The 15,112-nt window shown below is 37.3% G+C and overlaps 1 protein-coding gene across 1 annotated transcript; it reads left to right on the top strand.

Annotated features, from left to right (window-relative positions):
* Positions 1-930: 930 nt before the first annotated feature.
* On the top strand, positions 931-4,335 carry prr35 (proline rich 35). Its single transcript, XM_048175141.1, has 2 exons — positions 931-2,596; positions 3,473-4,335. Exons 1-2 carry the CDS (start codon positions 1,248-1,250, stop codon positions 4,182-4,184), a joined length of 2,061 nt encoding a protein of 686 aa, XP_048031098.1. The 5' UTR covers positions 931-1,247; the 3' UTR covers positions 4,185-4,335.
* The last annotated feature ends 10,777 nt before the right edge of the window (positions 4,336-15,112 follow it).

The following is a 15,112-nucleotide window of genomic DNA, read 5'->3' as shown; positions in this document are numbered from 1 at the left end:
ATTAAATTAATAATATTTTGTTTTATAATGATCTGAATTATTATTAAAAATGTAAAATATTATTAAATTGATACAATAATAATATTTTGTTTAATAATATTATAAATTATTGTATATAATCATTTAAATATTATTAAATTATTATAATATTTGTTTAATAATATTCTAGATGATTAAAGGGGTGGTTGATTATGATTTCACTTTTTTTTTTAACTTTAGTTAGTGTGTAATGTTGCTGTTTGAGCATAAACAACATCTGCAAAGTTACGACGCTCAAAGTTCAATGCAAAGGGAGATATTTTCTTTGAAAGAACTCACTGTTTAAGGACTACAACAAATGGCTGGTAGGGACTACAACGAGCTTCTTCCCGGGTTGGTGACATCACAAACCCCAAAATTTACATAAACCCTGCCCCCGAGAACACACAACAAAGAGGGTGAGGCCATGTTGGGCTGCTTTAGAGAAGAGGAAGAGTTGTTGTAGTAGAGTGTTGTTATCATGCCGTCATTTTACTCTAGACTGTTTCACAAACAAGTGTCAATTCAACACAAAAGATTAACATGACGGCACATGCTAGTCGATGAGTTGAATCAACTCCACAGCAACTACATAAATTTATCCACTAACCATTCAGAAACGTCCAGTTTCATTCTAAAAGTTGTAACTTCTTCCTGAGTCTCTCCATCAGTGTCGACTCCGGTTTGAACAATGTAAGGCTGAACACCGTTACTGACAATCCTCATTTTGGCTGCGTGAGATTCTCCAGCTTTGTTGTTGTTGAGCTGTTAAAGCTCCGCCCTCTTCTGGAAAGGGGGCCGGGAGCAGCAGCTCATTTGCATTTAAAGAGACACACACAAAAACGGTGTGTTTTTGCTCACACCCAAATAGGGGCAAATTTGACAAGCTATAATAAATGATCTGTGGGGGATTTTGAGCTGAAACTTCACAGACACATTCTGGGACACATTTCATCTTGTGAAAAGAAAATTAATTAACAATATTTTATTATAAAAAGTTTAATCATATATTTTCTTGATTTTCTCAACAGCTGAAATCTGATGGCTGAGTTCCTGCATAATCCCAGTCCTGACCAAACACGAGTTTACAGTTCACACACAATTCATCCTACAAACACACACTCAATGTAAACCTGTCTTCAAACACACACATAAACACACAAGCTCCTCAGAAATTTAGCTTCGAGACAAAACCGGTTTTCATATCTGGGACTGATTCAGATCACACCATGTCTAAGGACGACTGTAAGGTGGGCTGTAAACACAAGGAACGCAAGCCCAAAAAGCCGCACTACATCCCGCGACCGTGGGGCAAACCCTACAACTACAAATGCTTCCAGTGCCCGTTCACGTGCATGGAGAAATCCCATCTGTACAACCACATGAAGTACAGCCTGTGCAAAAACTCCCTGTCATTGCTTATCGAGTCCGACTGGCCGTATAAAAAAGACCAACTCCGGCTCCAGCAGGGAGGCGTTCGCTCTCGTAGCCCCACTAAGGGTCACTCTGAGCAGGCCGCGATGTCAGACGAGCCCTCGCATTCGGCGGCGAGTCTGGAGGTCGAGGAGGCTGAGAAAAGAGAATCGGAAAGAGAAGCGGAGAAAGATGACGAGGTAATGGAGACAAACGGCTCAGCGGTTACGAGTCCCGAACCTGCGGAAACCAGAGGAAGTAAACGTTCAAAGCAAGAAGCCGAACTCGTGATGGCGGACGTGTTCTCACTCGAGGAGCAACTTTTGCGAGCACGCTCAGTTGAGGTGGAGTCAAAACTGCGACACTATAGGCTGTCTAAAACGTGTCTGTCTGGATCGGCAGCGTTGCTTTCGGAGCAATGGCGCATCCTTAGCAATCAGACTTGCGGTGCAAAGCCCAAATCAGACCCGGTGGCCTCTTCATTGCCCTGTTACCCTCCACCGGCATCAACGGGTCAACTTGAATGCCCCGACACAACGGGATTCAATCTGTCTTTGCTTGGCGTTGGATATCCACTGGCTCCAGGACTCCTTTCATACCTAAACCCGGCACTTACGACAGCGAGCACAGCGACCACAACCACACCACTGCCCTTCTTAACATCAACCGCGCAGCTCACCCATGCGCAAAGACACTCGGAGCGACCTCTACTTCCTCCTCACCTGTATTATCCTTTCCTGTGTGAGCACACCTTCGGTGCAACGCCCTCCTCAACATCCTCCGAGACGAGTAAACTCATCAAACCACCCGCCGTAAGCCTGCCGCAGCCTTCGTACCCTCCCAAACTAAACCTGTGGAAGGTCCCGGCCCTGCGGCCCAGCCAGACCTCGCCCGCAGCCTGGGTGTCTCCCACGTGTCCCTCCCCGGAGCCGAGCCACGCCGTAAAGGAGAGGATACGATCGAGGGAAGGAAAGACAGGCTGGCAGAATGATGCTTCCTTCATCAGAGAGCAAAGTCTGAAGAGAACAGCAGCATCCTTTGACTCCCATGGTGCACCAGGGGAGAAGAAACAAGCACTTGAGTTTGCCCTTGACTCTCTGAAAAACACTCACAAATCTGCATCCATTGCCTCCCTGATGTCCAGCAGGCTGCCTATACACAACAGGTAAGACAAGAACCCTAAAAATGATAACACCTGAATATGGAATCTTGTTTCCACCACTAGATAATTGCGACTTTTTATTTCACAATTCTCTGCTTTTTTTCCTCGCAATTGAGAGTTTCCATCTCACAATTCTAACTTTATTTCTCAGAATTGCGAAATATAAACTCAATTGCATGTTATAATGTGCAAATGTGAGACGTTTTTTATAAACTCACAATTCTGACTTTATATCTCGTAATTGCGAGATATACAGTCAGAATTGCGAGTTTATAAAAAACATGTCTTTTTCCCTCACAAATGCACATTATAACATGCAATTGAGTTTATATTTCACAATTCTGACTTTATAAATCACAGTTCTGATCACGAAATTCTGACTTTATAACTCGCAATTTTCACGTTATAACTCACAATTCTAAAAAGATAAAAAGTCGCAATTACATTCTTTATTTCATGGCGGAAACAGGCTTCCATACTTGAAGACTATGAAGCTTGTTGTATAATAATAAATTAATTAATTTTAATTCTTTTTTTCCTCACAACTGCAAGAAAAAAAAAATATATATATATATATATATATATATATATATATATATATATATATACACATTTTTTTTATTATTATTTTTTTTTCTTGCAGTTGTGAGAAAAAAAGAATTGCCAGTTTATAAAAAAAATATATAATATATATATATATATATATATATATATATATATATATATATATATATACACTCAAAGTGTGAATATATATATATATATACACAGATGCATTTCATCTGGTGTGTCTTTGGGTATTGTTTCTGTCTATGTATTACACACTCAGGACAAAGTTGATGAATGGTATTTAGATACAATTAAACTGTGTTTTCACAGCCCCCGCAGTGACGTCTCGTCCCCGCTGCATATGTCTGAACAGCTGGAGGCGAGACAGAGAGGAATGGAGAGAGACGCAGACCCGGCAGCTGCTCTCCTGCAGGATTTCTCCACATTACTGCAGCAGTACCAGAACACGGAGCAGCGCGCCGCATCGCTGCCTGATCAGTGCCACCTGTGGGCTCACCTGGGAAAGATCCGTTCGGAGCTGTCGCATATTCAACAGGCGCTGGAGCGCACGACTCGCTCTAACGAAGGGCCGCTCGACCTATCAGTCAAAAAAGACCCTGCGGGAATCACAAACGCGCACGGAGATGTCAGCGGAAGAGGCGTTATAGGAGAAACAAAAGACACTGGAGATGAAAACTGCTCAGAGACCGAGGAAGAAGAAGAGGAGGAGGAAGATAAAGATGACAGAGACATGGTGGAACGAGGAAGCGGTGTTAAAGAAAGGCAGAAGTGCTCTCTGGACGCGCTGATGAAACTGAATCCGTCCCAGGTGCCCGTGGTGAAGACAGAGGTGCTGTCCGACGGCGCTCTGGCGATACGGGCCGGGACCGCTGAAGCTCTGTGGCACAGCAGAACCACAAAGTGTGAAGCCGACTCAAGTGTCCTTCTCTGCTCCAAAACACCCAACAGACCTCCGTCCATTCAACATCTGGACACGCTGTGTCCAACAAGCCCGTTAACAACCACCGACACGATGGTGTAGCGAACATGAACTTACAGTGCATTATTTATATATGCTCACTACCAGACAAATGTTTGGACACACTTGACTGACACTTCATGTTTCTTTAAACTTCAAGCCTTTACCATTCAAAAGTTTGGGGTCTGTGAGATTTTTTTATGTTATTGTTGAAAGAAATCAATACTTTTATTCAGCAAGGATGCATTAAATTGATCAAAAATGACATTAAAGACATTTATAATTTTATATTTCAAATAAATGCTCTTTTGAACTTTTTATTCATCAAAGAATCCTGAAAAAAAATGTATCACAGTTTCCACAAAAATATTGTTTTCAACATTGATATTGATAATAATATAAAATGTTTCATAAAATCAGCATATTAGAATGATTTCTGAAGGATCATGTGACACTGAAGACTGGAGTAATGATGCTGAAAATACAGCTTTGATCACAGGAATAAATTACATTTCAAAACATATTAAAATATAAAACTGTAATTTTAAATTGTAATATTATTTCACAATATTACTGTTTTTACTGTATTTTTTGATCAAATAAATGCAGCCTTAGTGAGCACAAGAGATAAAATCTTACTTACTCCAAACTTTTGAACAAAAGTACACTGTAAGATTAACATGTTATATACAACCATATACAAAATAAATGGTAGAAAAGACTATGAAATAGTCTGATATGAAATATCAAGTAAAGCGAAAACAAAATCAAGCACCTTATGCCAAAACTAGTTGATGCAGAAGGACAAAATACATGCACTGACTTAATGATTATTGAAATTAAAATCCAGTTACAGGACAAAAATTATTAAATGTCAAGGAACTACAACTGAATTTATTTAATGTATATGTTTGTAATTTATTAATTACATTTTCTGACATATTTGACACATAATTAATTTATTTGGTCACACTTCATTTTAGGGTCCAATTCTCACTATTAACTAAGACTTTTGCCTCATTAAACTCCTAATTTACTGCTTATTAATAGTTAGTATTCAGTAGGATTAAAGGATGTAGAATATGATCATGCAAAATAAGGCATTAATATGTGCTTTATAAGTACTAATAAACAGCCAATATAGTGCATGCTAAAGACCCTAAACTAAAGTGTTGCCATTTATTTATTTATCTAGCATTTTATTTCTCAGTTCTTCCATGTTTATGTGTTTTAAGACTTCTTGTCTTCTGTAAATAATCAACATTTTAAATAAGACAATCTAAATAGATGAAATTGAATTGCAAATCTCACATTATTGATTCATCAGTGTTCATTCAAGATGCTTGAAAATCTGTACATAAAACATCCTGCAATAAAACTGTCAAATTATATTAGCGCTTGTGTGAATTTTCTGCATTGTAAGACTTAGGTGCGGTGTGGTAAACACAGAATAAATACTAATGGACAGATTAGGTTAATGTTTCGGTTAAGAGGGCTCAGGAGCGGATTGAGTTAATGCGTGGTGATACGGTGCTTACAGGTGTACAGTATTGGTCGTGACGTGTTGCTCTGCTGTGGTAAAGGTGAACTCTGACCGTGAGCCGTACCTGAGCAGAAGCTCCTCCACAGTCCACACTGAAAGGTCAAAGCTCCAGGGATGAGGTCCAGACAGAAGCAGCGAGCCTCAGACACCTGACCCGACCCTCTCGCACCTGAAAGGTCACCTGCCACAAACACAAGTGTCAAAGTGCAGCTGGCCACCAAAGAGAGGTGAAACACAGATGCCATCCATGATTATTATTATTCTGAATCTGGCGTCAGAGAAGATTTCTTACTTTTATTTTAATAAAGTCAGTGCAGATTAATGTCTCAATTATGTTTAACCTTGGAACAATTATTAACTACAGCAAATGTAAAATAACTATAATTTGACATTTGCAAAGATAAATTGAGATGGAAGCAACAAACTTTAAACCGGCTTTAAAAAAATATAATGAATTATAATAAATAAATAACTGTTTATTGTTCTCTTTGTGGTTTTAAATTGATAAAACAAGCATAATATGATTATTATTGCTAATTATTATTTTTTAATTCTCTAAAATTCTATATGAATACATTTCAATAACAAAGAATCGTGCAACAATTAAATAAAATAATTATAGAGAACCATAATCTGGTATAGAAGGACCTTCTATAGTAAAAAGTAATGCTGTGGGATCAGAAAATGTAGATAAAATATAGACATACATACAACGTAAACTAATTTAACAACAAATACACGTAAAAAGTGGTACAACAACATTTTATCAACTTGATGTTTTCCCCTTTGGTTTTTAGGTTATTATTTAGTAGTTCTGGAATAATAATTAGTCTTTACAATCTTCCTGAGGTAAATATTTTTCACTCTTATTTACCTGTCTGCACGATGCCGGTTGTGAACATGTAAAGCTCAATCGCGCCCTCTAGTGAGCATGAAGTGAAGCGGTCAAGCATTTGCTCAAACTCAAATAACCAGTCATGTTTCAGATGTATTTTCTGAAAGTATCAAATTTGAAACGGTTTAATTATACGCTACAATAGTATATATAACTTTAAATATCTATACACGCCTTTGCGTGACTCTATGCGACTGTACATTTCGAAAAATCGGTATCAGTTTGTAGCCACACGAAATGACAACCATTAGAAGCACATCTCTGACACATGTCTCTCAGTTCTGCGACATTATTATGTGATCTACGCATTGTTTAACTCGTTTTTTCAGTCACCTGGTTATTCCACAACAGTGCTGTAGAGGGCGCTGCAGACAATTACCTGCGCTCACCCACAGTACAAGTTTTAGAAAAACAAAATCTTAAAAATACACTTTTCACACTCTCACTAGTTTACTTAATTTGTCTACTGACTATAAACATTCACCACAGTGTCGTATTTTGTTTTTTTTCACCAAACTCATTTCCACCACATAGCCTATAAAATTATGAATATGTTCTGAGAGGATACTAAAACTATTAATGTATCTAAATACACACAAATATTATCACACGTTTTGCATAACTTCATATAATTACAGTTTGATTGGAAATAATGCTCAATAAAAAAATATCGGTATTTACATAAGCCTATTTTTCTGTTTCGTCAAACATAACACTTATAAGCACTGCTGGTGAGCAAATACAGTAACTCTAGATTAAAACTGTAAATTGTTTAGTTACAAAGTGTTGGTTGTGATGGAAATGTTGTCACAACTAAAGGACTATACAGTGTATTAAAGGGTTAGTTCACCCAAAAATGAAAATAATGTCATTTATTACTCACCTTCATGCCGTTTCACACCCCTATAAGACCTTAGTTGATCTTCGGAACGCAAAGTAAGATATTTTTGTTGAAATTCGATGGCTCAGTGAGGCCAGCATAGCAATGACATTTCCTCTCTCAAGATCCATTAACGTACTAAAACATATTTAAAGCCGCAGTCCGTATAACTTTTTTTTTTGTTAAAAATTATCCAAAATCAATTTTTGAGCATAACCAGCCAGTGTTCAAAACTAGCCTATCTAATTATCTTGTCTCGATTCACAACAGTAAGCTTGTAATAATGTTTTTATAATAAGAGCGACATGATGGATTTCCGCGGGAAATTCGAGCATGCAGCAGTTCGTCTGTGCGTCATTATGTCCCGTCCAGGTTTTTAGCCTTTTCTCACAGCAGCTGAAATAATTAAACTTATCATTTTGATGGCGGATTGTAATCCAGAAAGATCCAAATGACAGTCATCAGTGACAACTGGAGATTCAGCCATAGTTAAAAAGCAAAAGACTTGGGCAGTGCACAGTCCATGGAGTGGCTACAGAAATTGAAATCTACAGGTAACGCTAATAACACACCAAATACACACAGTCACGCAATGATGTTGTTATTAACAATTTGAGAACAATATAACAGTAATAATAATTTGCACGGTTTGGCGTGATCCGAGCTTAGCGATCGTTAGATTTAATCATCATTAGCAGAGCGATTTATTGTAGGCCTGATGCTTTTTTCCTCAGTTGGTCAGAACAAAAGTGGCAGACATGTTACTTACTTGTTCAGATGATATTTTCCAGTGAAAATTCTTATATTGGTGATACTTTCAAGATGTAGAATCTGTGATTCTGAAGTTCAGTATCCACACCGGTGCGGTGACTGACAGCAAGCATTAGATTCATCCGTTCTGACGAGCTGTGCCGAGGCACAATGCACGTACAGATAACTGTTCCGCATATGACTGCAATTTCAGGTTTCAAACAAGAGATGGCGACAAAGAGGAAAAATCGTGGCCTGCAGCTTTAAATCTGTTCATGCGAGTACAGTGGTTCAATATTAATATTATAAAGCAACGAGAATATTTTTGGTGCATCAATATAAAACAAAATAACGACTTATATAGTGATGGGCGATTTCAAAACACTGCTTCAGGAAGCTTCGGTGCGTATCGAATCAGTGTATCGAATCATGATTCAGATCACGTGTCAAACCGCCAAACTGCTGAAATCACATGACTTTGGCACTCTGAACCACTGATTCGATATGCTCCGAAGCTTCCTGAAGCAGTGTTTTGAAATCGCCCATCACTATATAAGTCATTATTTTGTTTTATTGGCGCACCAAAAATATTCTCGTCACTTTATAACATTATTATTGAACCACTGTACTCACATGAACTGATTTAAATATGTTTTTAGTACATTAATGGAGTCATTTAATAAACCGTCATGTTTGTTTCTCTTGATCAATCCAGTCATCCGAGATGTCCGAAAGGGTTTTCAAAACATTTAATGGACTCCAGGCTTCTTGATTTTCACTTAAACTGGAAAGACAGAGCAAAATGTGGTTTAGCAATGTCAAAAACCATCACATAAATCTCAGAGCCTTCAGTCCTTTGAAAAGACTTGAGAAAAGTGGAGCTTTCTGGATGAAGTATTCACATTTCACTTTACAAAGCAACTTAATAGATGGCATTTCTACAATCACATCTCTATAGCTCACATTAAGATTCTGTGCACAAATCAATTATCATGTGTGTGTCCAGTTCAGCAGCAGGATTAAGACTCTGATCCCATAAGCAAACACACACATAAACATAGACACACAGTGTTATTCAGATCTGCACAGCTGTGATGGTCAATCCCCGGCAAATCCACCAAAACACTCAACGCCTCAACTCCAGATTTGCAGTGTCAAGTAAAAGCACTGGCTCTCTAGACTTTACAACATCACCATGATTAATATTCACATACATTCACTTACATCTCTCTTGGACTAAATCATCTCAGCACACATTTTTGAAAAAGATTTACTTTTCAAGTAACTCATAAAGTAATGCATTACAAAATAGTTTCTTTTTCAAATAAGTAATGCAAGTTTCTTTGTTTTCCTATTTATGGATTGACACCTCTTCTGTCCACATGAAACACAAAAAAAGATTTAATATTCCTCAATATAAATATGAAATGCAAACTCAGTATATTCCTATGTTAAATTACACAAATATACTTTATGTATTTAATCTCACTTTATTAACCAATGTCTTTGCTGCTGAATTTCAAAAATCCAATTCAACCATACAATTATGTAAAGATAACCTTAGTTAAACATCACATTTGTACGGAGCCCCGCATTTGACATGCAAGAAAATTTTTTTAAATAGTTTTACTAATTCGTTCCCTCGATTTACTGAAACGTGTGCACGATTTACTAATTTGTTCCCTAGATTTACTAATTCGTTCTCTTGATTTACTAATTCTTGCGCATGATTTACTAATTCGTTCCCTAAATTTACTAATTCTTGCGCATGATTTACTAATTCATTCCCTTGATTTACTAAAACGTGCGCACAATTTTCTAATTTGTTCCCTAGATTTACTAATTCATTCCCTTGATTTACTAATTCTTGCTCATGATTTACTAATTCGTTCCCTAAATTTACTAATTCTTGCGCATGATTTACTAATTCGTTCCCTTGATTTACTAAAACGTGCGCACGATTTTCTAATTTGTTCCCTAGATTTACTAATTCGTTCTCTTGATTTACTCATTCTTGCGCATGATTTACTAATTCATTCCCTTGATTTACTAAAACGTGCGCACAATTTTCTAATTCGTTCCCTAGATTTACTAATTCATTCCCTTGATTTACTAATTCTTGCTCATGATTTACTAATTCGTTCCCTAAATTTACTAATTCTTGCGCATGATTTACTAATTCGTTCCCTTGATTCTAATTTGTTCCCTAGATTTACTAATTCGTTCTCTTGATTTACTCATTCTTGCGCATGATTTTCTAATTCGTTCCCTAGATTTACTAATTCGTTCTCTTGATTTACTAATTCTTGCGCATGATTTACTAATTCGTTCCCTAAATGTACTAATTCTTGCGCATGATTTACTAATTAATTCCCTAGATTTACTAATTCGTTCCCTAAATTTACTAATTCTTGCGCATGATTTACCAATTCGTTCCCTTGATTCACTAAAACGTGCACACGATTTTCTAATTTGTTCCCTAGATTTACTAATTCGTTCTCTTGATTTACTAATTCGTTCTCTTGATTTACTAATTTACTAACAAATTAGTAAATCGTGTGCACGTTTTAGTAAATCAAGGAACGAATTAGCAAATCATGCGCAAGAATTAGTAAATTTAGGGAACGAATTAGTAAATCATGCGCATGATTACTGAAGCGCGCACAACTGGAGAAATACACGATTACCTTTGATTTCGTTAGATAGAAAAGGAGCAGGGCCGTACGCAGGATTTTATATTTACCGAGGTCACAAAATGTATTATGCTAGGGGGTTCGGGGGCATGCTCCCCCGAGAAAATTTCGATTACCTTGGTGTACATATATGCATTTTAAGACATTTTAAGGCCAACAAATTGGATAACAATAGCTTTAAAACCACGTCAACAAATACATACATGCACGCAGTTTTGAGGCAGCTTTAATCGCATGTTTGGTAATTCCATGACTTAATTAACCTCAGACTAATGATGGCGCATGCCTGTAGTTTCTTTAGCGCTTTATTTAAGCTATAATAAAGTAATATGCAGCGCGCGCCGGCGCATTTGCGCGAACAATTCTTGAGTTCACGCTTCGAGCACAGTAGGCTATAGTCTAACGGCTGATTGGAGCTTTACTGATATAGCCTGACAACATCTCATCTGACTGCAGTTCACTGTTGTTCAGCTGAAGCTACCTTTTCCGTGCTCGTTTGACTTGCGCCTGGCGATGAGGCGAAGGTGGAATGCGCGTCTGAAAAGTGTCCCGTTTGTTGTGGTCGTAAAGAGACAGTTCTATATAAACGCAGCGTTTTACTTGGCGATGTTTTAAAAAATATTTTTATTTTTGGTATTTTGTATGCTCTGTTGGTGGTTTGTGGAGTAGCATCACCTGGGGGGGGATTTAGACAAATGCTGAATTAGAGACGGTAAAAGTGAGTGGGTCCAATATCACTGGTCTTAAAAAGTGGGTGGGTCTTGTCCCACCCACATACAATGGTTCCGACGCCCATGCACGATTTACTAATTTGTTTACTAGATTTACTAATTCTTGCGCATGATTTACTAATTCGTTCCCTTGATTTACTAAATCGTGTGCACGATTTACTGAAATATGTGCATGATTTACTAATTCATTCCCTCTATTTATAAATCATGTGCATGATTTATAAATCGAGGGAACGAAATAGTAAATCGTGTGCATGTTTTAGTAAATCGAGGGAACAAAATAGTAAATTGTGCACATGTTTTAGTAAATCAAGGGAACGAATTAGTAAATCGTGCGCACGATTTAGCCTACTATTTTTTTTTCCCTGCATGTCATGTTCGGGGCTCCATACATTTGTTTCATTTTTTTGTTTTTATTGCTGAAGTAATTGTGTTGAACTTTCTTCTCCTGCATTTGTTTGTTTGAGCTGCGCCCTCTACTGTACAGGCATGAATTTGCATTTCCTTTAGCCTGAGGCTTATTCATTTCACTTTTGGTCACATTCATACTTTTGGTGTGAAAGGGCCTTTACATTTGCCAATAGTATAATGTAACACATTACTTTTCATAAAAAGCAACTAGGTAATGCAATTAATTACTTTTTTAGGGAGTAACGCAATATTGTAACACATTACTTTTAAAGTCCCCCTGTAGTCAATCATTTTATCCCTTAAAACTCATCTTTGATCACCGAAATGACACATTTAAATGTATTTAAATTTCTTCGTGCCTTAAAGGGTTAGTTCACCCAAAAATGAAAATAATGTCATTAATTACTCACCCTCATGTCGTTCCACACCCGTAAGACCTTCATTCATCTTCGGAACAATTAAGATATTTTGATGAAATCCGATGGCTCAGTGAGGCCTCTATTGAGAGCAAAGCCATTGTAACGCTCAAGATCCATAAAGGTACTAAAAACATATTTAAAACAGTTCATTTGAGTTATCTTAATATTATAAAGTGCCAAAAAAAACAAAATAACCACTTTTTAACAATATAGTGATGGGCCGATTTCACTTTATAATATTAAAGTAGAACCACTGAACTCACATTAACTGTTTTAAATGTGTTTTTAGTACCTTTATGGATCTTGAGAGTTACAGTGGCATTGCTGTCTATAGAGGCCTCACTGAGCCATCGGATTTAATCAAAAATAACTTAATTTGTGTCTTATGGGTGTAGAACTATGAGGGTGAGTAATAAATGACATTATTTTCATTTTTGGGTGAACTAACCCTTTAAAATAGCTTGAATGTAACTCTACACCCTTTCTTAATTTAGTATACGCAGATCTATGAATATGTTAATTAGCCCCGCCTCCACTCACTCAAACGAGCTCAGAGATCCATTCAGTCTACTAACTGAGGTAAACGCTGCACAATAGTTTCGTTTTTTACAACATCAGACACATAACGGTTATTAATATGATTAGCTTTTTGCTTGACTACGTTATCAAACCGCTAATAATGTGTTGCTAAACAACATTAAAAACATTTTCACCACAGGGGGACTTTAAAAATAACTTTCCCCAACACTGCCCCAAAGTATAGCTGAGTAGCTAAAACCACACACAATAACCTCCCAAACCCTGCCGTATTCATACTTTTGAACTTTTGCACACAGACTGTTTCCTTGAAAACTGGAGGAAGGAAAAAGAGAAGTCTGTTTCTGTCCGGTTGGCACAGTTTCAGGTAATCCTGCTAATCTCAACAAGAGGTGCCACTTCACTGAGCAGGACACACAAAAGACTGCAATGTCCAACAATTACACTGTGTGTGTGTGTGTGTGTGTGTGTGTGTTTGTGCTTTGGCAGCCTGACAGAATGTGACGAACGGTTCATTCATTGACACTCATTCATAAGTATCAGAGTGTTTCATCAAATCAAAGTGTTAATTCACTTCAGTCTCCATTCACTGTAGGACGGTGTGTTACAATGCATCCAGCTCTCAATCATGTGTGTTTTTGTGAGCGTTCTGGCTTGAGTTTATCCTTCCTGTACTAGCTAGGGGTCACTTTTGCCCTCAGCTGTGGAGTCAAAGGTCACACACACCCTCTAATTAATGTTTCCTGTTTAAGGAGGTGTATAAAAACTCCCCGCCCCGGGGAGACGCTTTCAGTCACACTGCTCGAGCACTCACATTGGTTTATTAGTGAAGCTTGCTAAGACAAGCATCCCTTTAATTAGTGCTCATATTTAGGGTTAGTGATTTGAACAAACCCCAGACCCTGAGGATTAAAAGTCATGTGTGAAAATACTCCATCTAATCATTTACAGAACATATTTTTTGTTAAAAAAAAAAAAAGTAAAACATCATAAAAATGTTTTTGAATGCACAATAAAATTTCCCCCCTATTTTTTGCACAAACACATGTATGCAATCACATAATTAGAACATTGTTATAATTAAATCACACAGTGCAAGAATAATTACACCTCACACACACATAAATTCATTCACAATAAGCAGTGAAGGGAATTCCCTCTAAAACATGAGCCCACCCCCAACACACACACACACACACACACACACACACACACACACAAAGTAAGTGGGCTAAAATTAAATGATACACTCGTAAACTCAAAGGTTCCAATTAGAACCATAGATGTTTCACTGCTCAACATTTTCCAGTTCCGTAAGGAATTATTTATTCTCTGGCTCTTGAAAAACATCTACTATTAGTGCTTTAAAGGCACAATATGTACATTTTTGTTGCTATAGGTCGCTTGTTCAAAACAAAGGCATAGCTTGATGACGCCTTGATTTCGTGGAATCATAGGAGATGTTGTCTTCACCTCACAGCTGGTGGAAAAGAATCGGGACAGGACTCGGGCAGAAACCATGTTCATGGATGAGATTATTAATGTTACTGTAGTATGAAGCAGAGCAGGAGCGATTGCTAATGAGAGACGAGTGCGACTCAAGGCTCGAGAGCAGCGGGACTTTTATTATGCCACAATCGCTGCTTTCGCTTCTTCCGGTCATGTGTATGTGGGGTAAAGCAGCACTGTTTATCATATTAGATACATTTGAGTGTTAAAAAGATTAAGATTAAGAATCTTTATTGTCATTGTATGCATACAGTAGTACACAACAACGAAATTAAATTAGCCACTCTAAGACACAGAAAACAATAACAATAAATAACTAGTAAAAAATAATAACAGACAGTATAAGTTAAGGAGTATAAACAGTAGTGCAACCACAATGTACTGCCACATAAAATAACTTTAGATACTTTAGACAACATCAATATTGCACATATATTCATAATTCTGGCATGCAAAAATATACTTGTACAATTATATGCATTAAGCATTAATACCAAAATGTTGAAAGATGTTATAATGCTACTCTGTGCGTTCACTTGGTGGCTACTATGAAACACTTGTTTAGTAAGCTAGATCGATATTAGTCAGGGTAAAACATGGTACTCACTGTTAATCAAGAAAAC

Source organism: Megalobrama amblycephala, linkage group LG22, assembly GCF_018812025.1.
Source record: "Megalobrama amblycephala isolate DHTTF-2021 linkage group LG22, ASM1881202v1, whole genome shotgun sequence".
NCBI lineage: Eukaryota > Metazoa > Chordata > Actinopteri > Cypriniformes > Xenocyprididae > Megalobrama > Megalobrama amblycephala.
This window is presented reverse-complemented; position numbering and strand designations above follow the sequence as displayed.

Coding starts and splice junctions, on each gene's coding strand:
- prr35 (XM_048175141.1), top strand. CDS start 1,248: ATGTCTAAGGACGACTGTAAGGTGGGCTGTAAACACAAGGAACGCAAG. Junction 2,597..3,472: donor AGGCTGCCTATACACAACAG/GTAAGACAAGAA, acceptor GTGTTTTCACAG/CCCCCGCAGTGACGTCTCGT.